At 53.2% G+C, this 24,686-nt stretch overlaps 1 protein-coding gene across 1 annotated transcript in view; it reads left to right on the plus strand.

The window, feature by feature from the left end:
• COTL1 (coactosin like F-actin binding protein 1) overlaps positions 1–13,707 on the plus strand; it is a 38,465-nt gene extending 24,758 nt beyond the window's left edge. Inside the window, exon 4 of the mRNA XM_045988622.1 lies at positions 12,424–13,707. Coding sequence (XP_045844578.1) covers positions 12,424–12,534 — 111 coding nt within the window. The 3' untranslated portion in view covers positions 12,535–13,707. The remainder of the gene's footprint in view (positions 1–12,423) is intronic.
• The last annotated feature ends 10,979 nt before the right edge of the window (positions 13,708–24,686 follow it).

Below are 24,686 nucleotides of genomic sequence, written 5' to 3' on the forward strand. Positions count from 1 at the left end.
CAGTGGGACAGTCTTTTGAATCTTGCAGGTCTCCTTTTGTCTTTCTGTTTAAAAAATTATGATAAAATGCAGTGACATAAAATTGCTCATTTTCCCCAATTTCAAGTGTATGACTCAGTGGTGTTAAAGCACAGTCAGTGTTGGGCAACCACCATCCCTATCTAGTTCCAGAACGTTTCCGTTCACCTCCAAAGGAAACCCCATCCCCACGAGCAGGCTGCAGAGTTCCTTTTAGGTCTAGAACTCGGCTCAGTTTGGTTGAGTGAGCCGGGGGCCGAGACTGATCTCTGGAAATAGAATTCTTCGGTGTGAAGTTTCACTTGGGACTGTTGGTTATAATCCATTTGTCTGAGTGCTCAAAGACCTTGAAGCAAAAAAGGGGAATTGTGTGGCTTTCTAAACTGGGAAGCACACGGTTTCCGGACTTTAGGTGTGGCTGGATCCAGGGTTCCAGCAGTAGCTTCCTCTCATCTCTCTTTTCTCTGGGTCTGGCTTCAGTGGCCTCTGTACAGCAGCAGCGGTCCAGGCTATGGTGGTTCTTCTGGGTCTTGATCCTGGAGAAGAGGGAGACCTTGGTGTCAGTCATTCCCTTAAAAGGACCCTCACTGGCTCAACTTAGGTCACATGCACATCCCATGAGCAGGAAGGCGGGGCTTCATGATTGGCAGCTCAGGCATGTTCCCAGGTGTGAAAGGGATGCTGGTAGATGGAAAGGGAAAGTTACCCATGTCCACTGGGATGGGGGAGCTTGGATGCCCTCTCGAACTGCAGGTGCAGTGAGACATTTTTGACCTTGACCTTTTGCCTTTGTCGCTTCTGCATTTAAAAGGGTTTATTATTGGGACGCCTGGGTGGCTCAGTTGGTTGGGTGGCTGCCTTCGGCTCAGGTCATGATCCCAGCATCCTGGGATCGAGTCCTACATCAGGCTCCTTGCTCCACAGGGAGCCTGCTTCTCCCTCTGCCACTCTGTCTGTTCTCTCTCTCTCTCTCTCTCTCTCTCTCTGACAAATAAATAAATAAAATCTTAAAAAAAAAAAAGGGTTTATTATTGGGGCAGCTGGGTGGCTCAGTAGGTTAAGCCTCTGCCTTCAGCTCAGGTCATGATTTCAGGGTCCTGGGATCGGGCCCCGAATCGGGCTCCCTGCTCTGCAGGGAGACTTCTTACCTGTCTCTCTCTGCATGCCTCTCTGCCTACTTGTGCTCTCTGTCTGTCAAATAAATAAAATCTTTTTAATAAATAAATAAATAAAAGGTTTTATTATCCGAAGCTATCACAATACCTCATATGTATGCTACTGTTGCAAATGTACCCATTTGTTACAAAGGGTCAATTACGCAGGCACACTGGTGTCTTTCCACAGTCATTAAAATCGTGCTGAGCCTGGTGCACCTGCCAGTTTCCCGTCTGTTTCTTAGGGACTCAGAACAGATGTTCTCTAAGGGACCTTCCAGATGGGCCATTCTGGATTCTGTGGACTGTGGACCGTGGCACTTCTCCGCCTGCCTCTTGCCATGATTTCCATGTGAAGAAGAAGTGGGTTAACTGTCAGATTGCCAAAACCCCCGGGTTTTCTTGTAATGAAGCAGTAGACCCACATCCTGGTACCTTGCATGAAATGTAGTCGATAGAAATGGACGTGAGAGACACTAGAATCCGGAAAGGCCAGTCTTCATGCCCCCCCCGCCCCAGCCCCGGCCTGGCCATGCTCAAGTCGCTGTCCCTTCCTGGGCTGTAGTTTCCTTATCTATGAAATGAAGAGTGGAGTGGGCTGACTTGCTATATCATGTTCCGTTTTGACACACTCGGAAACGTTTTCATTTCAGAAATGTGGTGCTTTGTCTAGGGCGACGTGCGACGTTCCTTTAAAGGAGCCTCGGCTTACTTTGTCGGGGGAGGGCTGTTGCAGTGCTGTGGCCGGGAGGGCAGCTCTTTGAGCCAGCGGGTGTGGGTCTACCTTCCGGCCGCAGCACTTGCTGGCCACCTTGGGTATGTTGCTTACCCTCTCTGGGCCTCAGTCCTCCGAAGTCCAAAGCGGGGGTAACGCAGTGTCTGCCTCTCCCAGTGGAGCAAATAGAGGGAGGTGCTTGGAACCACATTGGGTAAGGACCAGGACGGGGCAGCTACTATTATTCCCAGCTTCCCCTTTTTCTTTTCTTTTCTTTTCTAAGTTTTATTTATCTGGCAGAGAGCGAGAACACAAGCAGGACGTGGAGCAGAGGAGGAGGGAGAAACAGACTCCCCGCTGAGCAGGGAGCCCAATGCGGGGCTCGATCCCAAGACCTGATCCCAGGACCCTGAGATCACGACCTGAATCGAAGGCAGAGGCTTAACCATCTGAGCCACCCAAGAGCCCCCTGGGTTCCCCTTTCGACAAGACCTTGAGGCCTAGCTCTCCATCTTCATTGTGCATTATTTCCTTAGGAGATAATAAGTCTGTGGTCGAGCCACGTGGCCTCATTGGCCTGCACATGGCTTGGACTGGAGTCCCCATGGTCAGCACCACCAGAGGTCTCGGCCTTGCTCACCCTTGTCGCTGCCGATGTCAGTGGGTTCATCCCTCCCCCGGGCCTGCTGCACAGGTGCATTAGCAGATGGGGAAACTGAGGCCTGGATCACTGCTAGGACTTGCCCCAAAGCCCGGGCAAGCAGATCCAGCCTGGAGCCCAGAGGAGTTCAAATTCAGAAGCTTTGACCGTGGGTCTCTAGGCTGTGCTCTGTGCCAGGCTGAGAAACTGAGATGGGTCCATGGCCAGGGGAAAGCAAGACAATCAAGATGGGCTTCCGGGCAAGGCGGGCTGGACAGTGGTGACACCCGGACCAGGGTCCGTTGTGGAGGGGGAAGGGGCTCGGCCGGATGGACAGCATGCCTGGCTGCCCCACCCCGCCTGTCGCCTGCCGCACAGAAGGGCCCGGCTGGTGCTGGGGACAGAACACCCGGGCCATTGTTCTGGCGCCTATGTGGGATTACGGGGACAATGCAGGCCCCACTGCTAGGGGCCTGCTGTCCGGACTGGCCCAGGCTGTCTTGATTTAGACCAGACTCCGTCCGCGATGCAATATGCTGGCCTTGCAGATTGGCTTTATTCATGTGGTCCTGCTATTTATTTTTTAACCCTGTGAAGGCTCACGGTGTGGGGAGACCAGAGGGTCCGTCTCTGCTTTCAGCCTTTGGAAAGGAGAGCAGCCGTGTTGCCCCCAACAAGCAGCGGGGACAGGAAGGACGGACGTTTCAGCGACAGTGTGGAACTAATGGCTTAATGGGAATTCTCACGGCTTCTAAACCCCAGGACTGGGGTCAGCGTCAATGCTAGACCTCCTCTCACCCCACAGGGCTGAGATCAGACATAGCTAACACTCCAGCCAGAGGCCACGTCTGTGTACCACTGTGCTAATAATGCACACAACAGTAGTTTTATTGTGCCCCTGCCATGTGCTTGGCACTTTGAAGGACATTTCCCTATTAAAATCATTAATTTTTTGCAATAAGGCCGGTTCTATCCCTATCCCCATTTTATAGATGAGGGGCCTGGGTCCCAGGGAAGCCAAGTCACTTGCTCAGGCTCCCAGTGCTTGTGGGAAATAAACCTCTTAGATTTATTTTTTTATTTTTTAAAAGATTTTATTTATTTATTTGACAGACAAAGATCACAGGTAGGCAGAGAGGCAGGAGGAAGCAGGCTCCCTGACAAGCAGAGAGCCCGATGCGGGGCTCAATCCCAGGACCCTGAGATCATGACCTGAGCCGAAGGCAGAGGCCTTAACCCACTGAGCCACCCAGGTGCCCCTCTTAGATTTATTTTTAAACTTACTCCGTTTTCTTGATGGAAGGGCCTTTAACTGGAAATGGAATATCATTGCTCAGCACTTGATCTAAAAAAAAAAAAAATGCTGCTGTGTCCAGTGGAAAAGATCACAGGCTTGAGGGGGCGTGAGGCCCAAGTTGACCTGGCCCCTTCAGCCTTTTGCTTCCGGACTGCAGGCAAGTAGCTTTATCTTTCCAATCTGTGAAATGAAAAGGAGAGTGTAAATTCCCATGGCGCTGTTGGAAGCATTAAAGAAATACAAGGGGTGGAGAAAGGGTTTCTCTATTTGGGTGACGGGTGAACTTCTATTCATCCTTCAAAACCTTCCTTCTTGGTGAAGGTTTTTCCATTCTCCTACCAGCCCCCTTCAGAATCAGCCGCTCCTTCTTCTGTGTTTCTTCTATGATCCCATGAATGATAGATTGCCATGAATTATAAGTAAATGGCCCTAGAAGATAATCTCGAGGGCAGGTACCATGGCTGCTTACAGAGCACCCTTGCCTAGAGGAGTACGAAAACAGGAGCAACGAATCTGTTCACATAGGCCTCAGACTGTCTTACTTTTTGCATATTCCTAGGACAGAAGAAGATCATTCCCAAATGTTCAACAACCGGTCTTGGGATTGTGTTAAATTTTAGAAACCGGTTACACGCAGGGAGGGATTTGGGAGTGGACTGGAATTTCTGCTTCTGTTCCTGTAGCAAGCAGAGGTGCGAGCCGCCTGGATCGGCCAGGGGACCTCGCACTTGTCCGTGTCATGAGATTCATGGGGCCGCTGCCCTCCCTTCAGAGTGCTCGCTGCTGCCCAGCACTCTGGGGACGCAATACTCTGGGGACTGGCTGTGGCTGCTTCGAGGCTCTCCAGAGGGTGTGAGCTGTTTGTTTTCACCAGGAATGTGGGCGTTTCTTCAAGCTCGTTCTCTGAACCAGAAAGGGCCTTCTGTGCTCATGCATTTCACCTAGGCCTGGGCTCAGGCAAGGGGGCTTTTTGTGGCTTGTGTCCTGTGTTTAAGACACAAAGGACCTCAAAGCCCCAGGCAGCCTGCGAAGGGCTGTGTGGGTATCGGGGTGAGGTGGGTGCTGTCATTACACCCACTACTCAGATGTGAAGGCTGAGGCTTGGAGGCATGTGTCCTTGAGCCAAGGCAGAAGCGGCTGGTGGAGGATCAGAGGCCACTTTCCTTGTGGGGAGCCATGGGACCCAGTCTGTGCTCCTGCTCCCAGGAAGTTACAGTTCGTAGGGGAGAGAGGAGGATGGCCTGGAGCAGAAATGGCAGCCACTCGCACAAGCCAAGAGCACTACCCAGCGGGCTGGGGCCTGGGTACCCCCTTGCTAGTCCCCAGAAGGGTCGCAGCCCACGGCCAGCCGGTGGTGGCATGGCCCCGCCTGGTCATCCACCAGCAGCTGGCCTCCTGACACAGTCACCGGCGTATGGTTTGGTTTCTCTGCCACAGGGACCTAGCTAGAGTGCCGGCAGGTCTGCTCCGAAGGAGCCCCGAGCACTGAGTCCAGTCCCCTCCTCTTCATGGGGGACACGCGTGTACCCCACGATCTTGCTGGGCTGGAGCTGCCTCTGCTCTTTGCAGCTTGTGTCCTTCGACTTTGTCCTGTTTCTCGTCCCTTCCGTGGGCCACTCCTCACTTCTGTACTTCTCTTGCAAGTATCTGTCCCTGGGTACACTGCCTTGGAGAGTCCCTTCTGGAACCAGCCCCAGGTCGCCTGTTTTCGCCCCCAGGGTGCTGTGGTTTTTTAAAAAATGGTTCAGACGAAATGAAGAAATGAAATGATGACGAGCCACAGTCCCCCACCTCTCATAGCGAATTCATGAATGTGCTTTTGGTTTTCATAATTTTAATGTCTGAATACTGTTCTGTTCAGGGAGTGTGGTAGGTGGGTGTGCCCGCTCTGGGTAATGACCTGGCACAGGCTTCACGGTGGGGGCCACGCCCAGCCCACCACTCAGCAGGCGAGACCTCTTGCCGGCCACTTCACTTCCCTAAACTTGAGCTCCCTCCTCTGAAAATTTGGAATGATAATATCTAACTCATAGGATTGTAAAAGTTAAATAAAATGTGGCATCAAATTCCTGCTGCATATGAAGTGTTCGATGCAGATACTATCTACTTACTCAGGTTTTGTTGAAATGGGAAGACAATCTGGTGTTTGCTGACAATGAACATCTGTGAGTGTATATTATACTAATCCGTTGAATTATTTCCTGGGAAAAATTCCCCAAAGTGGGTGTGGCCAAGAAGAAAGGCTAGCACAGTTCTGACCAGGCGGAAATGGAGAACGTAAGCCTGGGTTTAGTTGTGCCTGTCGATCAGTAGCAGGGGTTGTGGGTTAAGAAGGCTTCTGATGCTGAGTCTGGACTCGTGAGAAAAGTGCCATGATTGAGGATGATGTCTGTTGTGGGTGCGGGAGGACCAAAGCATGTTTCCCACGTTCCTGCCATTTCTGATCTAGATGTGGCTATAGTCAGACATCAGCATATGGGAGTCAGGGCTTCTGACTGGCCCAGATGCAACCAGAATTCCCAGTGCCCCCATGAAATGTGACCGAATGCCTCTCCCTTGTCCTCTGTTTTCTCCCTAGTGAAGTAGGGTCGTGTCATTCGTGAACTGCACGGGTGACGCAGGGGCCTTTGTTCCCGAATCTGCCAAACGCAAGACCGTGCCATTTTGCTGTTTGTTTTTTCCCCTTTTCTAGGATGACTCATGCCTGTTACAAGAACCTGTTCTTTTTGAGTAAATTATACCTTGCTGGAAGGATTTTAAAAACCTGGGCCTTTGAAGTGCCTTAGAATGGTCGTAGGAGGGCAAGTGTGGGGGGCCCAGGAGGGCTTGGCAGCTGAACGCCCGGCGGGTTTGATTCTGTGCATTTTCATCTGGTACTTACTTGTTCCTTGGAGGTTTCCTTTCTCCTAGCACGATGCAGGCAGGGGGGCACTGACTGCTTTCCTTCAGCACACTGAGGTCTTTGGCTTATTAATCTTCACCCACTTGGGGAAAAGATACATTGTTGAGGCCAGCATGTGTCTCGTCCACTCCCTGCCCCAGCTCACACGCGGGGGAGGAGAGATTCTGTTCCCCGCATTTCTGTGCAGGGGTTGGGGATGGACCCGAAGCTAGCACACACCATCCTGTTGAAAGCCAGTCTCCGATCCCACAGTTGACTTTCCTGTGCCAGTTTCCCCCACTGCCCCTCAGATTCTGGCTTCCAATGTAGGATTTGGTCCCATGTTGTCTGGAGGCTTAGACTCGAAGCCATGGATGACTGGTGGGAAAGTACCAGGACCACCTGTTGTCTTGCCCTCTTCTTTCACGGAGCAAGAGACCAGGGCCCAGAACCATTGACTGCTTCCCATGGGACGTTTCTAGAGGCCCATCTGGTTCTCTTCCTCTGCTCTCAGACTCTCAAAGAGAGCCCTCAGCACCAGACTTTTGTGTTCTCAGGACCTAGGAGGATGTCTGGGATACAACAGGTGTTTCGCAAGCATGTGTTTGTTGGAAGAATGAATGGCGTTAGCTCTCCTTCTCTTTGGATACAGTGAAGGTCACCTTTCTTCCCTCACCCGAGTTTGTAGAAGTGTGCATTGCTGACATCAGGAATTTACCTGTCCAAAACTCCACATCAGTTTGTCTTCCCAGACCTTTCTCTACACTCACATTCTCTGCATAGGTTAGTCGTAGTGTTCTGGGGAGCAGACCCGACACTTCTACCCCAGTGGCTGGAGGTGCCCAGCTTTTTGGTTGCAGCTGGGTTTGCCGTCTTCTCTCTGCAAGAGCGAGGAAGTGTCCGTGTCTCTGCTTTGGTTATTCTGAGGAATTGCCTGGACTTTCCTTCATTAAAATAAATGGTGGGGATGAAGAAACCATTGTGGGTGAGAGAAGAGGAACCAGCCACTCCCTGTACCTTCGCTCTTGAGCATTTCAGGAAACTTTCCATCTCAGATTCCCCTGATAGCCTTGGGAACAAAGAGGAACCCAGGATCACTTAAAATATCACCTCGTCATTCTTGGGAACCCTCATCGAGTGTTCAAGCCTTACGCACACTCATCAGGTCCTCCCGACAGCCTCAGGATGTAGGTCTTGTTGTCCTCATTTGCACACAGGGAGGCTGAGTGGGGGGGAGTGGAGTATGGGGGTTGTGGAGTGTGTTGGAGGGAAGGGTGGTAAGTCCCAAGGGGTGGTGGAGTGTGTTGGAGGGAAGGGTGGTAAGTCCCAGGGAGGTGGGGGGAGCCAACTGCTGGAGGTGCAAGGGGACAACCGTTCCTGTTTGTATTTGGACCAAACCCCAAGCCCACGCCCAGCACATTTCAGGACTAAAGCTGGCGTTTAAACCCAGGCCTCTGGGAGCCATTTAAAAGGGAGATGGTTTAGGGACTCCTGAGTGACTCAGTCAGTTCAGTGCCCAACTCTTGATCTTAGCTCAGATATTGATCCCAGGGTTGTGAGTTCAAGCCCCACACTGGGCTCCACACTGGGTGTGGAGCCTACTTAAAAAAAAAAAAAAATGTGAGATGGTTTAAAACCAAAGGTAGGCAAATATTTAAGTACTTTCTAAACCGGCCTTGCAGATAGATGCTGGACTATGTACAGAGCCTGGTTCTAACCTGTCCTTGTCTAGAGTCGCCTTCCTGGGAACAGAGCATCAGAAGCTTCCACCAGAAGCAATGTCTGTAACACCTTTGAAATACGAACATACGTGTACTTGAGAAACGAACGTCACAGGGACAAATGTGTCCTGAACTGGGTTATTGCATGTCTCGAGGCCATCCTGGAGTCAGGTTTAGATGGGTGGGTCTCAAAAACAAGAGGGAGGGACTCTTTCTGGAAGCTATGAGCCAGGGACAGAGTGTTCCTAGATATAACAGAGAAGATCTTTCTGGAACCACAGGTGACTGTGCCTCCAGACAGGCCTCTCTTGCTTTGAAGGATTTGACATGTGGCTTTGGTGGCCTTGAGGTATGACTGGCTGTGGTGGGAGGTACGGGCAGTCTGGAGCAGAGGTAGGGAGAGGACAGGACAGACCAGGCTAGAACCTGCCCCCCGACCCCTGCCCCGGGGCCCCTGCCATGAGGCCACTGTGTGCCCCAGGAGGAATTGCTTCCCCTCTCTGCTTTTTAATCAAATGAGGGGGTGAATATCCGAGTTTAAGGTTTTTTGTTTTTTTTTTTTTAATTCTGGATCAAGACAGTGAACGTTTCCCGGCCTCCAAAAACTCCCCCTCCTCCACGCCTATCAGCTGAGCTATTTTATGATTCGTGATTCTCCTTGACGGAACACGTTATTCTTTCAGACTCTTTCCTGTTCATTCTAGACCCGCCCCGTCACCAGCCACACGTGGCTCCTGAGCGCTTGGGTCTGGCCTGCATGCCTTGCTTTGTGCCATGTGTATAAAATGTGTGCGGGGTTTCGAAAAGTTCCTGCGCAGTAAAGAACATGGAAGATCCCATTAATGATTTAGTCTATTGGCTCCATGTTAAAATGGCAGTATTCTGGATCTGTAAAGTTTAGATAAGAATTCTATGAAAATTGGTGTCACCTGGTTCTTTTTTCCCTTTTTTTCTAGAAAATGAAACATTCCCTGTGTTAGCACTGCTTCAGAGTCAGGACTCCTGCGGCTGTCGGCGTCCCCTGTGTCTGCCCTGTAGGCGTTTGGTGACACGGGGAGGGGCGCTAGGGACAGTGGCTGAGGGTAAAGGTGTGAGCAAAGGCGACAGTGGGTGTGCTTTGCTCAGATGTGCTTTCTGTGGTCCTCTGCTATGAGCTAGCCTTATGTAGGCTCCTTCCCGTCCAGTGTGTTGTTCCCAGATTGAGGGTCTAGCTGCCTACAGAGCTAGTTTTGCTGTTTCTGCCTCTTTTTGAAAGGTCACAGTGAAGCTCACTGCCTGGGGGCACTGGCGTCCACTGTGCCAAGTGGAAGGCCCATTCTGAGGACTGCTGGAAGGAACCACGGTGGGGAAGGGAGGGGCTGTTGTGACTTGGGTTTTAGGCTGACTCAGACCTTCTGGGGAATTTCTGTCCACACCCTGAGGGGAAGTGTCAGTGCACCTTTGAAGCCTCTGGGGGTGCTGAGCATCCTGTGGGGGGGTGGGCTGTGAGGCTTGGTGGGGCCTCCTCCACATGGCTCCACCCCCCCCCACTCCTTTGGCTCCCTGGAAGGCAGATGCTTCTCCCATCGGGGGAGCAGGTGAGGTTGCCTCTTTGTGGTTTTTTTTGTTTTTGTTTTTTGCTATAATCCTTTTTTGCCTCATCTTCTGGTTTTTAAATCATGTCTGTGGTATCTAGTATAGAGTTTGGGGGGGCTGTTTTTTGGTAGTCTGAGACATGGCTATTTTGCGGGGTAATTTTGCTCATTTACGTTTATTGTTATGTTACATTTTTACTAGACTCCCTTATTCCGGATTGCTCCTTATTTTGTCTGTGATTTGTTTTCCCGTATGCTTCTGAATTTAAGTTGGACTCTGCATAGCTCCATGTACAGTGTCCCTGTAGATTTCTTAGTGCCTTATCAAACCTCTTGTTAATCTCAATCTCCTAATGGCTAACAGACGTGAACAGGAGTGCTCCTATTTCTTTAGTCGCCATATATAGATATCACACAGCAGGGGAACTTTGCACTTCCTGCTAGAGGCATCTTGAGCTGTTGGCTTCCTCCTCCTCTTCTCTCTGCCCACCCCCCCATTCCGCCCCCACTCCCTGGCACTGGGGCTCAGGTTGAGAAACATGTCAGTTCTCGGTTCCCCTTCCTGGCCCATACGTCCAGCTTGTGTTCAGTCACTGTGCTGAAGACAGACACCGATGCTTAGCCACACAGGGTGGTAGGATGGGAATAGAGAGGGTCAGAAGGTTGTTTAGTCATTCTGGGCTAGTTACACAATCTCTTCAAGCCCAACCCTGTGGGTCTTATCTTAAAAAGAAAGAAAGAAAGAAAGCTAATATACTGAGGGAGGATTAAGTGAGAAGATGTGTGAGGCTGCACCTGGCACGTATAGGTTGCTTGATAAATATTAACCTTCCCCTCCCCCTCTCTGTTAGTATCTTAATGGCTTGGCATGGCAGACAGTTTGTCTTTATACTGTGAAACTTGACCTTGAGTGTTCTCTTGGTTTACTCATTCTTCTTGGAGGCTTGGTGACTTTTTTGGGGGTAGTTTTTTTTTTTTTTAATTGAAGTGACATTCAGAGAACATAAAATTAGCCATTTAAAATTCTGTGATTCACTGGCATTTAGTACATTCACAGTGTTGTACAGCCACCATCCCTCTCTAGTTCCCAAACATTTCATCCCCCCAGAAGAAACCCCATCCCCATTAGCACTCACTGCCCCCCATTTCCCCTCAAACCACAAATCTGCTTCCTGTCTCCATGGATCTGCCTTTTCTGGACGTTTCCTATAAATGGAATCATACAGTATGCTTGGTCTTTCATGTCTGGCTCAATGGTTTTGATCATCCAGGATATCTGTGTCAGCACCTCACTCCTTTTTTACGGCTGAGTAATACTCCACCACCCAGACAGCCTGTAGCGCTTTTCTGTCCACAGACATCTGGGTGGTTTCCACATTTTGGCTGTTAGAAATAATGCCGCTGCGAATATTCGTGGACAAGTGTCTGTGGGGATGTATGCTTTCTTTCCCCTTGTGTACTTCTCTAGGGGTCGAGTTCCTGAATCATATTAAAGGGTTTTAAGAATTAAGTTTGCTGGGGTGCCTGGGTGGCTCAGATGGTTGAGTGTCTGCCTTTGGCTCGGGTCACGATTCTGGGGTCCTGGGATCGAGCCCCACATCGGGCTCCCTGCTCGGCAGGAAGTCTGCTTCTCCCCCTCTCTCTCCCTACTGTCCCCCCTGCTTGTGCTCTCTCTCTCTCTCGTCAAATAAATAAATAAATAAAATCTTTTTAAAAAATAAAATAAAAAAAGAATTAAGTTTGCCAGTGTGTGACCGTGCCTGGTACCCATAGGCACTTAAGGACCGGTGGTCATTGTTTATGCTGTTTCCTCGTGGATTTTTTGGGGATGATTTTCTGACCTTCTGATTTGTTGCTCATATTTTGGCAAATTTCTTTGTATTCTCCTCTTTCACCGTCCTGAAATTTTCCGTATTTGCTGAAGTCTTGGGGATCCGGGATTCTTTGGGCTCGGTGTTTTTGGATGAGCCACGACACCTGCCGCTCGCCTTCATGCCACAGAGATTTATTGAGTATGTCACGTGGGCCGGGCTCACGGGATTTATGGTTGAAGTCTCTGCACTCCAAGGGTGGACCGTGGCTGTTCCTGTTCAGCTCATCAGTGGCTGATGTGACTGCAGCCAGCCATGGTGCGAGTGTTCACACCATGGAAATGGGCACAAGTTACCGCTCAGGACCTGTCCCTACCTGCCCCCCCCACCACCCGACCCCCATACTGTCTCTCTATGCTGTATCCCGGCTTCACCCATTTCCTGATCTCCAGTCACGACTTTTTCCTCTTGCCAAACCAGGCTGCCACCAAATTTTTATTTTGATCATTTCTTAGTATTCTAGGCGCCAGGACCTTGTGGTGTGTTTTCTGAGCTACACTTTCATCCTGTCCCTTCTTCACGGGAACTCTGTGTTTTATTTTGTTCTTGCAGAATTTTGCTAAAGAGTTTGTGATCAGCGACCGGAAGGAGCTGGAGGAAGATTTCATTAAGAGCGAGCTCAAGAAGGCGGGGGGCGCCAACTACGACGCGCAGACGGAGTAACCCCCGCCCTCGCCCCGCCCCTTGCCATGTCACCCGCCTGCTCCCCGGGGGAGGGGACTGCGGCCTCAGCCACCAGCCCGCCAGCCCACCAGGGACAGGAGACGCCGTGAGAGGACACGCGCCCCCCTGTCTGCAGCCCACCTCCCCTTCCCCACTCCCCTCCTGAGTGCCCCCCCCACGCCTTATCTCCTGAAGCTCCTGGAACATCTTTCTTTCATCTCCCTTCCTTTTCCCGCTTTTGCTTGTTCTAAGGAAAAATCATTTAGATGCCGAGGCCACATACCTCAGCAGAGAGGAAGTGTCTCCTGCGGTGAACCCTTTTCCTGGCCTCTGCCGCCACCAGCCTGCATCGCCGGGGGGCCAGGCCGACGTCTGGTGTCCCTTTGCACCCACCTGCTTGGGGGAGGAGGCCACCGTCCCGTCGGGGGGTCGCCTTGACCCGCACACACGTCTGTTCCATGTATCAGGCTCAGGCCACCCCCCCCCCACCCCTGAGCGTGCTCCAGGGTCCCTCACCTGCCCCCCCATTCAGGGTTGCCTAAGCTGGGCATCCGTCCGACAGGGACGGTGCTCGGCAGTGAGACGCTCAGGCCCGACTTTGACCGAACAGAAGCGAGAAAATTTGCCTTAACAGTTGCCCGGCCACGGCGTGGGCCTGCAGTCTGCAGCGGCTCCTTCCTACCCTGAGGGGTGAAGTCTCATCGCGGCACAGAGCGGGGGCGCAGGTCCAAGTCCGGCAGGGACGAGGTGTCCTTCCTGGTGCCCTGCAGGGGCTCCCCCAGCGACGAGGACGCCTGGGAGGGAGGCCGGGGTGTGCGGCGGGAGTTCCAGGTAGAACTGGGGGCCGATGCCTCACTTTCGGGGAGGCCCTCTGTGCTCGGGAGGTGGGCAGCTGCCACCGAGCCGCCGGTGGAGCAGGTCCCTGCCCTCATGGCACCAGGAGGTCTGCGGCGTTCATCCTGGGTTGGCAGCGCACGTTCAAAAGGGTTTTTTTTGTCCAAAGGAAGATGAGATTGGCTTGGTCCTTTGTGAGCACGGTTCATGTTGTTCTTTTTCTTCTTTTCCTTGTTTCACTTGGGGGTAGGAAATCCGTGCCGTACTGGGGTCGGGAAGAGCATCTGTCCTCAAACAGTTGACAGAAATAAATGTGTTTTTTTTTTGTTTTTCAAAAAACAGGCTTGTCTGGTTTGTCTGGGAAAGTGGCTTTTTTGTCGGGACAGAGGGAGGCTGTTGTGTTCCGATCTAACAGGCGTTGGTAGAACCACTGGGGGCGAGTTCCATCCATATTCAGTCGCTTATTTCATTTTTAGCAACAGCCTGAAGAAACGGGGGCCATTTGTGTCCCTGTTTTATGGAAACTGAGGCTCAGGGAGACGGAGGGTGTGCATCACCTGAGGCCGCCTGGCTAGCAAGTGCAGAGCTGGGATTCGAACCCAGGTCTCCCTGTCCTCTGCCGGGGATGGGGCAGAATCCAAAATCAGTGGGAAGGAGCCCTCCAGCCCGCCCCCAGCCATGACTGGGTGCTAATGACTGCCCCCTCTGCTTGTAGCTGTGTGGCTTTAGGCAAGTTAGTTAACCTCTCTGGGCCTCGGGTTCCCCGTCTGCAGATTTAGCCGAAATGTTGATGGCTGGGATGGGTCTCAAGGCAGAAGGGGCAGCCGCGATCAGGAAGGTGTCCCGTAGGGGCTCAGCTCTCCTTATGTCAGGCCCACCACTGGGTCTTGTTAGCTCTGCATGCCCCAGATTTTTCTGACACTTGGAACAGAGGGAGCCAAACTAGGTCTCCCGCTTTGCGGCTCGTGGGTGTTAGTTAGCTCTGGTCAGAGAACTCGGGACAATTACAGATAAGGATAAGCCCCTTCTGGAAGTGAAGCCGGGCTCTAGGAGGGAAAATTCTGAAGATCCTGGGCTTGGTCGGAGGCATCAAGCAGGGCTTCCCTGAGGTGACAGCACCTGGGGACCGACGGAGAGGAGTAGTGACGTGGGCAATGGGAGTGAGGTTGGGGGGGCAAGGGGACTGCAGACAGAGGCTCCATGGGGATGTTTGCTCCCGGCAAGAGCAAAGAGGATGAAGCTGGTTTATGGGTCAAGGAGCTTGGTTTGAATGTAAAGCGGCAGCTCAGGCCTTTGTGGGGATTTCAGAGGCTCCTGCTGACATTGAGAGGTCTCTGAGGGCAGAGAGAGGCCCTGCCTGTCCACGTCTCCATCCCTCCATCCCTGTAACAAGCACCCAGTAGGTATCAGGCACCATCGCCTAGAACTCCCTCCCCCAGCTCCTGTCCCCGCCCAAAGCCTGGGCCGGCCCTGAGCCCCAACCACTGATGGAGGAGTTGGGGATGGAGCTCTGGGGACCCAAGTCTCTGCTTACATGTGCTCAGAATGACTCCACCTAGTCGTTCAGCAGCAGCTCCGCATTACCCAAAATCGAATGGCGGACGACAACCACCATCTTATTTTGCCCTTGATTTTGGGATACGGGAGTTTAGGAAGGGCCCAATGAGGTGGTTGTCACTGGCAGGGGTCTCACTTGGTTGAGGTCAGATCCACAGGCTGGACGTCCTGCTGGCCGGCAGCAGACACAGGGGTTTGTGCAGGCGCTCAGTGGGGTGTTGATCTGAGCGCCCAGCGTGGCCTCCCCCTCTGGCCCGGCGGGGTCGGGGTTGTGGACCTCCTCCCCCAGAGCGAGCGTCCCCGAGGACCAGAGGGAGGCTGCCTGGCCTTTGAGCCTCAGAAGTCACACGGTAGCATTTCCACGGGTCCCTACTGGGGAAGCGGTCATGAGCTCCCCAAGTTCAAGGGCAGGGGACACAGACCTCCCTTTTCAGTGGGAGGAGTGCCAAAGCTTGTGTGACCCTGTTTGTGGCCAGGCACGCTGCCAGGGCTGGGGCACCCTCCTGCTCAGGGGCAGAGGTGACCCGAGGTAGGACAAGCCAACCGTTGCCCTGGTGTCTCTGTGCCCTCCGGGGAGCTCGCTGCTCCCAGCTCATTGACCCTTGGGGGAGGCATCTGTTTCTCTGCCTTACCCCGTGCTCCTCATGGGTGTTGACTCCCCAGGGGGCTTGGCAGTGTGGAAAGCGCTCCTCTTGCTCTCGAAGCCAGGACCGTGACCATGGTCTTTACTGTCTCAGCCGGACTGCTATGCACAATACCACGGACCCGAGGCTTGTAGAATGCACAGATTGATTTCTTCCAGCCTGGAGGCTGTAGGTCCAAGGTCAGGTCACCAACGTGGTCAGATGAGGGCCCTCCCCTGGTTCTCGAGGTGTCCTCACCGGGAAGGGGTGAAGGAGCTCCATGGGGTCTCCTTTATAAGCTCCCATTCCTGAGAGCTCTACCCTCGTGACCCCGTCACCCCCCCAAAGGTCCCACCTCTTAACGCCATCATGCTGGGTGTTGGGGTTCCACCATGTGCCTCTGGGGGACACACACATTCAGACCACGCTGTGCCCTCACACATTTCTCGGACGACAAGTGAGTTGGACCACGCCAACAACTCAGCACGACGACTTTATCTACGTGTTATGACGGCTACTCTCTAAGTGGTTCCAGGAGACCATCCTTGCTCTGGGGAAGGGCTGGGCCACGAGCAGCTTCCAGCCTGACGACAAGGCAGTGACAGGGAATCTAGACCCTTCTATCCCTGCTGGTCGGTGCCGCAGCCCAGGGTCCCACCATGCTAGCTCTGAGTTTGGTGGAAGAGAACACAAACGCCTCCTGTGGTGTGTTTTGCTAGAGCAAGCGGCCATGTGGATGGGGTTTGGGAGGGGGGACTCCCGTCACACCTGTGCTCGCTCAGGACTTGGAGGGAGTCATCTCCACGACAGCCCGTGGGCCCGCCTGACACCCGCTGTGGTTCTCAGCGCTCACGAGCCTCCCAGCCCCGAGCAGTCCGGGCGCCGCCAAGACTCCCTTTATGTTTGAGTCTAAGTTCTTAAGTCATGAAACTAAGAGAAAGACATTTTTAGGACTTTTTTCTTCCCAAAATTGTGCTTTAATTTCAGGCTTTTCCTTGCCCATCAGAAACGCTCACCCCAAATTTAGAAGAGAAGTCCCCTCCTTGACTACTGCTGCGTATCAGCCCTTTGCTAAAGCCCCCTAAGAGTGCCTCCTTGCCCTGGGCTCAAGTCTCAGCTTCCCGGGAACAAGGGGCCAGGAGGCCTTGTCGGTCTCTCTGACCAGGACTCTGTGCACTTCCCTCCCTGGACCCCTGACCTGGTCGTCCTTCCTTCACTCCCTCCCTCTGGATAGTGACCGGTCTCTGCTCTGATCTGCTTCTTCTAGAAGGTTCCCCCGACCCCGCTCTCTGTCTTGGGCTGAATGGCGGTCCCCAGAGATACATCCGTGCTTGGGCATGAGGTCTTCGAGATGTACTAATGTTAAAGATCTTCAGCCAAGACCATCCAGGATCTAGGACGGGCCCTGAACCAACGGCAGGTGGTCCTTGTAAGAGAAAGCAGAGGGAGGCTTGAGACAGGGACTCGGCGGAGGAGGCCAGGTGAAGACGGAGGCCGGGGCTGGAGGAGGGACGCCTGAAGCCACAGCAGCTGCGGGAGAGGCCGGCGGTGTCCTCCCCCAGAGCCACGAGCGTCTGGAGCTCGGGCCACGCCTTGATTTCAGACCTCCGTCTGAAAAGTCTGATTTCAGACTTTTGTGTTGCCTTAAGCCCCTCTGGCACCCCTGCCGTCTGTGGTCAGTTGTAGGAACCCAGGGTACTTCCTCACATAATTGGTTCTCCCCCTTCCCCAGTAACTGTGACCAGGGCGGGGACAGTGTCCCCTGTGCCTCTCACATGGTAGGCGCTCAGCCAGCAATCAATGTTCAGGGCCCTGGAGCCGGTGGGGCCCCGCCCTGCTGTCCAAGCCTACGGAGAACCCCGAGCTGCTCTGGGTCAGATGTTCCGTGCGGAGTTAGGCAAAGAGGCGGGGCAGGAGGCAAGTCCCGGCTTCCTCACCTGGGAACTGGCTCCCGCCTCTGGCTCTGTTCCCCGTCCACCCCGGAGGGCGAGGACATAGCTTATGTGTCTGTCTACCTAGCTGGGGCCCCTGACCAGCTCCCCACCTCCAGGGACTTCCACTCACTCCCCTACAGCTAGTCCCTTTTAATTGTCCCTAGAGGGGCCTTAAGATACCGCTAGGGAGGCTGCTGCTGCCCAGGCTGGAGTGTGTCTGTCCCAGGGCTGGGGCAGGTGTGGGACCTTGGCTCACTCTGGTTGGGGCAGGAGGGGCTGGTGGAGAAGATATTGTCAAGGCCCAGAGCGATGGCAGTCCTTCTGTGGAGACCTGCAGGCTGTGAGCCTGGGGAGGGGGCTGGCTGGGACCTGGAACGAGGAGCCCCATCCGCAGTCTGGGGGTGCCGCCCCGCCGCTGGGGGAACGGAGAGCTGACTCTGCCATGCGTTATTTTGTCAATTCAAGAGAGCTAGGGCAGACCTCGACGCGTTCTCGGGCTGGCTGATCCCAGCAGTTCCCGAGTCTGATGTCACAGCCGAGGCTACGCCGAACCATGGTAGTGTATGTGGGCAACACCTAACGGGATTCTGCCTGTAAATCCCGAAGCATCGAGGTATGGGGGTAAAATGTGCGAAGTCATCTGTGGAGCTACGTTTTCAAACAAAATAAGGGAATATATGCGTACGGGGACATGTGTACGGGGACAGGAACCAGGAGAGCTGGGAGGAGGGGTGTTGAGTCCCGGGGCCGGGGGGAGGAGGGAGGTGGTATCGGAGTGAGACTCTACGTGTGTGTCTTTGGTATCCTTTACTTTTTAAAAGAGCTGAACAGAAGACCGTGAAAGGTAGGCATCTGTGTTACGGGAGGGTAGGGGTACGTTATGTTATTTTTTTCTACTTTCCTGTCTGTTGGGAATACGGACGTTGCGACAGATCTGAAAAGAGACAATTCACAGAGCATGCCCAGCAAGGCGGGCGGGACAGTCGGACCACTCACCTGGAGCAGGTGACTTCAGCTGACGTAGGACTGATGGCACAGTCGGGGGAAGCAAAGGGACGAAGCCAGAAGCCCGTTGGCCGAGGAGCTCAGCAGGCGGATTGCTGCCCAGGGTCATGAGTTTGGAGTTTGAAGATCTAAACACCGACTGAGAGGAGGCTGGTCGCTGTTGGACCCACGCTGTTGGTCTGAAAGATCAAGAGGAAGAACGTCGCCAGAGGCTCCCAGGACCCTCTGCCAGGCTGACTCCCCCAAATCTGGGGGTGCTTCCTGCTTCAGGTTCTGCCCTGTGTCCCGTCCAGAAGGCAGGGGTGTGTCTCTGCGGCTGCCGAGCTCTGCTGGCTCCCAGCCCGGTGCCTGGCACACAGTCGGAGCCCAGGGACTCCTCAGCCAATGGGTGTCACCTAAAAGGGCTTGTATCTCAGAGGGTGTCCCCAGACAGCCCACGGCAAAATCACGTGGCACATTTGCTAAAATGCAGGTAAAATTCCCACACCCCACTCACCCACCCAGTGGCCCACGACTTGGCGGACTGTCTCAGAATATGTATTTCCAGCAAACGTAGCAAGCGGTTCTTCGCTGCTCTCATGAGAAAATCTTCGCTGCGGTGGAGCCTGATGACGGCTTTTCCCCGTGGTTCATCACGTGCAGGGTCTGAGCCGGCGTTAGCAACACCTGGAGTGTGGGGACGGCGAGAAACCGGGTGCCTGGGCGGCGTGGTCGCAGACCGGGGCGGGGCTGGGGGGCTGGGAGTCCGTGTCCAGACCTCAGGGCAATACACATGCATATTTGGAGGAGTGCGAATTTTTTAAAATAGTTTTTAAAAAATTTTACTTATTTGAGAGAGAGAGCATGAGAGAGGAGCACAAGCAGGGGGAGGGGGAGAGGGAGAGAGAGAAGCAGACACCCCGCTGAGCGGGGACCCCCCCCCCCCCCCCGACGCAGGACTTGATCCCAGGATCCCGGGATCGTGACCTGAGCCAAAGGCAGACACTTCACCGTCTGAGCCCCCCAGGCGCCCTGGGGACCGCTATTTTTGCCCATAGCCCTACTCTCCTCCCTTTGTCTCCAAGAGAAACTCAGCATTTCCGAAGAATTTTTGAAATAAGCTGAGAAATTTCCATTTAGTATTACTTGTCATCGTTAATATATTTAGAGAATGGAGACTCGGAATACAAAGACCGGAATGATCTGCTCTGCCACCGGCCCGAGGCAGCTGTTTTCACATTTAGGGGTACAGCCTTTCAGACTTTAACCGAGAATACATTTTATTTTCAAAAACTGAGACTATACTCTGTTGATTTTTATTTAAGATTTTATTTATTTATTTGACAGAGACAGACAGCGAGAGAGGGAACGCAAGCAGGGGGAGCTGGAGAGGGAGAAGCAGGCTTCCCGCAGAGCAGGGAGCCCAATGTGGGGCTTGACCCTGGGATCATGACCTGAGCCAAAGGCAGATACTTAAAGACAAGCCCCCCCAGGGGGCCCCCTTTGATGTTTCCGTAACCTGCTCTTTCCACCTACTAATACACGGTGAGTGTTTTTTCACATCTGCAAAAACTACCAGAGTCAGGGTGTTTGTCTTCTGCTGGATGGTTGTACAATCCTTAGTCCAGTCCCATGTCTATGGCTGGATATTTAGAGTTGGAATTGGCAAGCTGGCGAACCACGAGCCAGACTTGGCCCTCTGTCACACAGTGGGACTGCATAGTTTGCCAATGCATAACGGCAGAGAGCACTGTTCCCTTGAATTTACACGAGACGGGTGACCCCAGAGCAGTGCACGACCTGCACAACTGTTCTCAGAAGCCCCACCCCAAATTTTGAATAGGCATCCATGTTTTGAAATGGAAAGATTTCACATCAAAGCCCAGCTCTCGACTGCTCTTGACAAATCCAAAAAAGATCTAGCACACTGGGGTCACGTGGTCAGCCCACGTTGCAGGGCTGAGGGGGGCTGGAACCAAGATGAATGCCCATTCAGATGGGGGGAAGCGTGCTTTCCAAGGCCCTGCAGCCCCCCATGCTTGGTTAATCTCCTGCTACCCTTTCACAAAAACTCCTTGATGTTAACAGTCTGATTCGTATAAGCGTCTGTGTTTGCCACCCCAGGATGCCACTTGTAAATATTTGTTCAATGAATGAAGGAATCCCTCTTCAGAGCCACAACAGGCGGGAAACAGAAGATGCTTCCTCTCTATTGTTCAAATAGCCCAGATAGGGAGTTGCTATGGCAACCCTGGGACCACATTGCAGGTTGCTTCACCAGTGATCACAGAGTATCCTCCGAGAAGCAGCACCCCCGCCCACCTCTCCAACCTCGTGGGTAGTCACTTTCAGCTCCGTGAAGTTTCCGAGGCTCCGGGCACTAATCACTGAAACAGGCTTGCTTTCAGAACAGAATGTTAGCTCTGAAAGGGAGCCACAGGGATCATTTAGATCTGTGTAGATTCTGGCCCTTCCCCAACAAAGGATTCCTTTTATTGTGTATGGCCCCCTATGTCCCATATTTTGGAGCAATTATCTGCCAAACAAACTGCATTTAGGAAGCACGGATTTGTTTTGTCATTTCAAAAGGCAATCGCAGATGAACTGTGGGAGCTCCGAGGTCACGTCATCAGTTGAATGTCAGGTGGTTAAATAAATGGTCTAATCCCGGCGCTGCCATTCAGCTGCTGTGTGACCTCGGACAAGTTACAGAACCCTTCTGGGCCTCTGATTCATCACCTTTTATGAGACTGATGCGCTACCTACTGCACTAACGAGGCACCTGATTCATCACCTTTTATATATATATATATTTTTTTTTAAAGATTTTATTTATTTATCCAACAGAGAGAGATCACAAGCAGGCAGAGAGGCAGGCAGAGAGAGAGGAGGAAGCAGGCTCCCTGCTGAGCAGAGAGCCCGATGCGGGACTCGATCCCAGGACCCTGAGATCATGACCTGAGCCGAAGGCAGCGGCTTAACCCACTGAGCCACCCAGGCGCCCCTGATTCATCACCTTTTAAATCATAACACAATCCCTGTCCTGTACGTTTGCTGGCAAGTGTCTGATAAACGGTGATGCAGGAAACACTCAGCAGAGAACTTGGCTAATCATGGCAGCCGCTGGACCCCGAACGGCCAATACAACTTGGATAACAGACGAGAATCAGGGTATGAGCTCAGCAGGGGTTCATCTGGGCAGCCACACCGAGGCTAAAGCAGAGTGAGTTCCCCAAACTCTCTTGCCATAGGGTTCTGGTATGCCGTCTAGATGCGCTCGAGTGAGATTTGGAAGGTTCGGGGGGACATGGGAACGGGGGTCTCTGTGGCCTGTTTCCTCTTGGCCAGCAAGGTCTTCGGGATGCGGGTGTCCTGTCTCTAGCTCTGTGGGCGTCTCCAGGCAAGTGCGGGGCCACAGTGGGGGCTCTTGGCCCTAGGATGCCACTCTGAGGGTTGTCCTTGACTCCATGGTCTCTTTCTCTTTTTTAAAAAAAATTATTTATTTGTCAGAGAAACACAGTGAGAGAGGGAACACAAGCAGAGGGAATGGGACAGGGAGAAACGGGCTTTCCACCAAGCAGGGAGCCCAATGCAGGGCTCGAACCCAGGACCCCAGGCCGAAGGCAGCCGCTCAACGACTGAGCCACCCAGATGCCCCGACTCGATGGTCTGTTGCATAGCTTTCTGATGCTCAGTCCTCTGGAGTGTGGCAGTCCTGTGACATCTGGAGGTCCCAACTGCGGCTGCCGCCTCTGTAAGCGTCTAATGCCTTGTCCTAACTTTCTGCCAGAAATACTTAGAATCTTTTCTACTTTCGGCACTGAGCCTGACTCACACCGCCTCCCTGGGTCCCGACCCATCCCTGCTGGCTTCCCAGGGTGTGTGCCTGCCCTGACCTGCCATGGCGGCTTGGTCTTGACTCTCAGCCTGACTCTGATCTCCAGGGGCTGCTCACCTCCAGTGTACACAACCCTCCAGCCCACTGCCCACCTGCTCAGAGGCGTTCGGTTCCTGCTCCTCAAGAACACTGCACGGGGGGATTTGTTCCCGGTTCTCACCGCATCGATTCTAGAATCTCTCACTTAGCAATAAGTAAGTTCAAGAGTCACTAAGGGATATTTCAAAGCTAAAAAGAACAAGACTGACTTGAAAAGGGTACCCAGGGTCATCAAAGGGCCTGTGGGGGTGAACCAGTTATCCTTTATGTGTCTTAAAAATGTGCAAATTTGGGGCACCTTGTGGCTCAGTGGGTTAAGCTTCTGCCTTCGGTTCGAGTCATGTTCTCAGGGTCCTGGAATTGAGCCCCAAATTGGGCTCTCTGCTTGGCAGGGAGCCTGCTTCCCCCTCTCTCTCTGCCTGCCTGTCTACTTGTGATCTCTCTCTCTCTTTGTCAAATAAATAAAATCTTTTTTAAAAATGTGCAAATTAAACTAGTGACTATGTCATGAGCTTTGTCTTATTAATGCTTTAATCTTTCTGAACTACAAACGTAACAGCAACCTCGTGTAATGAATTCTAGTAGTTTAGAAGTATATACAATAAGAAGGAAAAGTCTGGAAGGATACAGACCAAACTATAAATGGTGGGCACCTCAACACCTGTGTTCTTCTGGACTTTGTGCACATACACACACACAGAGGCGTGCCTAGATGTCATTTTCTTGATAAAAGAAATTATGTGTAGGTGAAATTGGGCACAGCTGGGAAATGTTATTTTTATGCATATTTGTGCCTAGTTTTGCAATGTGCTTTTTTCACTCAATGCGTCAAGGGGAGGGTTCACCAACAGTTTGCATAGATAGAGCTCATTTTATTTAAATTCTCCTTCGTGATCGAGATCGTGGAGGAAGCTTGGTTGACTGCGGTGGTCCCTGTCGATGGATGGGGTGGCAGGCAGAATTCTCTGACAACTGCCTGTGACACGGGCGTATCCCTGCCCTGGAGGACAGAGGAAGGAACAATAGGAAGGGGTCTCCCTCCCCGGGGCTGGGATCTGTGACCCAGGACTTGCTGATGTCAAGAAAAGGATATTTGCCTCCCCGGTGGGGACATTTTAAGTGTGAGAGGGTTTGGTGTGAGGGAGATTCGCCACCGCTGGGAGCCTGGCGGCCGAGAGAGGCTCCTGGCCGATGGGCAGCAAGAGGACGCAGCTCTCAGTTATAAAGTCACGGGGAAGCTCACCCCCGAGGAAGCCCTGTGCGTGTCCGCACGCCGCCCCCTTCTCCCCACGCCCCCACCAGCCCCGGAGAGGATGGCTCTTTTTTTTTTTTTTTTTTTAAATTTTGGTAAAATACACAGAACATAAAATCTACCCTTTGAACCATTTTAAAGCGAACAGCGCCGTGGCATTACACTCATTCGCAGCGTGGTGCAACGACCAGCACCGTCTAGTTCCAGAACTTTCCATCACCCCAAAAGAACCTCTCCTACCCATTAAGTAGCCTCTGTCTACCCCCCACTGCCACTCCCCTCCCGGCCGGACAACCCAGGACAGCCGACCCCGCTTTCCGTGTCTCATGAACCTTTTTACTTTGTGCAGGTCGAGATGCGAGCGGGGCTACGGCGCACAGGGAAGCCAGCTCGTGCTCTCTCCTCCTCAAGCTCCGGCTGTGTGAGAGGCTCCGCAGCCGGCAGCTGAGCGCCGGCCTGACCTCTGACCCCTCCCCGCCTTCCCTGATGTGCGGTCTGTCAGCCTCGCTGGGAGAGTGGCCCTCCAGGGGCCTCTCTGGGCGGGGGGGCAGGGGGGAGGCTGAGTGCCCAGGGGAATGGCGCGGAGACGCGGGGCCTGTGCCCAGGGAAGGAGTCGCACCCTGCTTCCGAGGGCGGCTCTCGGCCCACGCGGTGGTGGCTGGGTGTTCTCAGACCTTTGGATGTGCCGAGGAGGCCCCAGGTTTGGCTATTTAAGGAAAAGGCACTGGCGTCTTTTCAGAAAGCCCGTTCTAGCAGTTCTGGACAGCATGGACGGGCGGGGGCGTGGGGAGGCGGGGGTGGCGGGGAGCAGGGAGCCATTTTGCCCCAAAGGCTGGCTCCTTTGCCAAGGGAACAAGTGGTACGGGAACAGCAGGTTCCACGATGAGGGAGTCTCAGAAGCCCCAGACAGACACCCCCAGCTCGGTCGGTCTCCAGGCCCAGCGTGCTCCTGCCAGGCTCTTTAGAGATTCTAGAACATTCTCTTCGGCTGCCTGTGTGGCTGGCTGTTTCCATAGCACTGCCCAGCATCG

This window comes from Meles meles, chromosome 19 (genome assembly GCF_922984935.1).
Source record: "Meles meles chromosome 19, mMelMel3.1 paternal haplotype, whole genome shotgun sequence".
NCBI lineage: Eukaryota > Metazoa > Chordata > Mammalia > Carnivora > Mustelidae > Meles > Meles meles.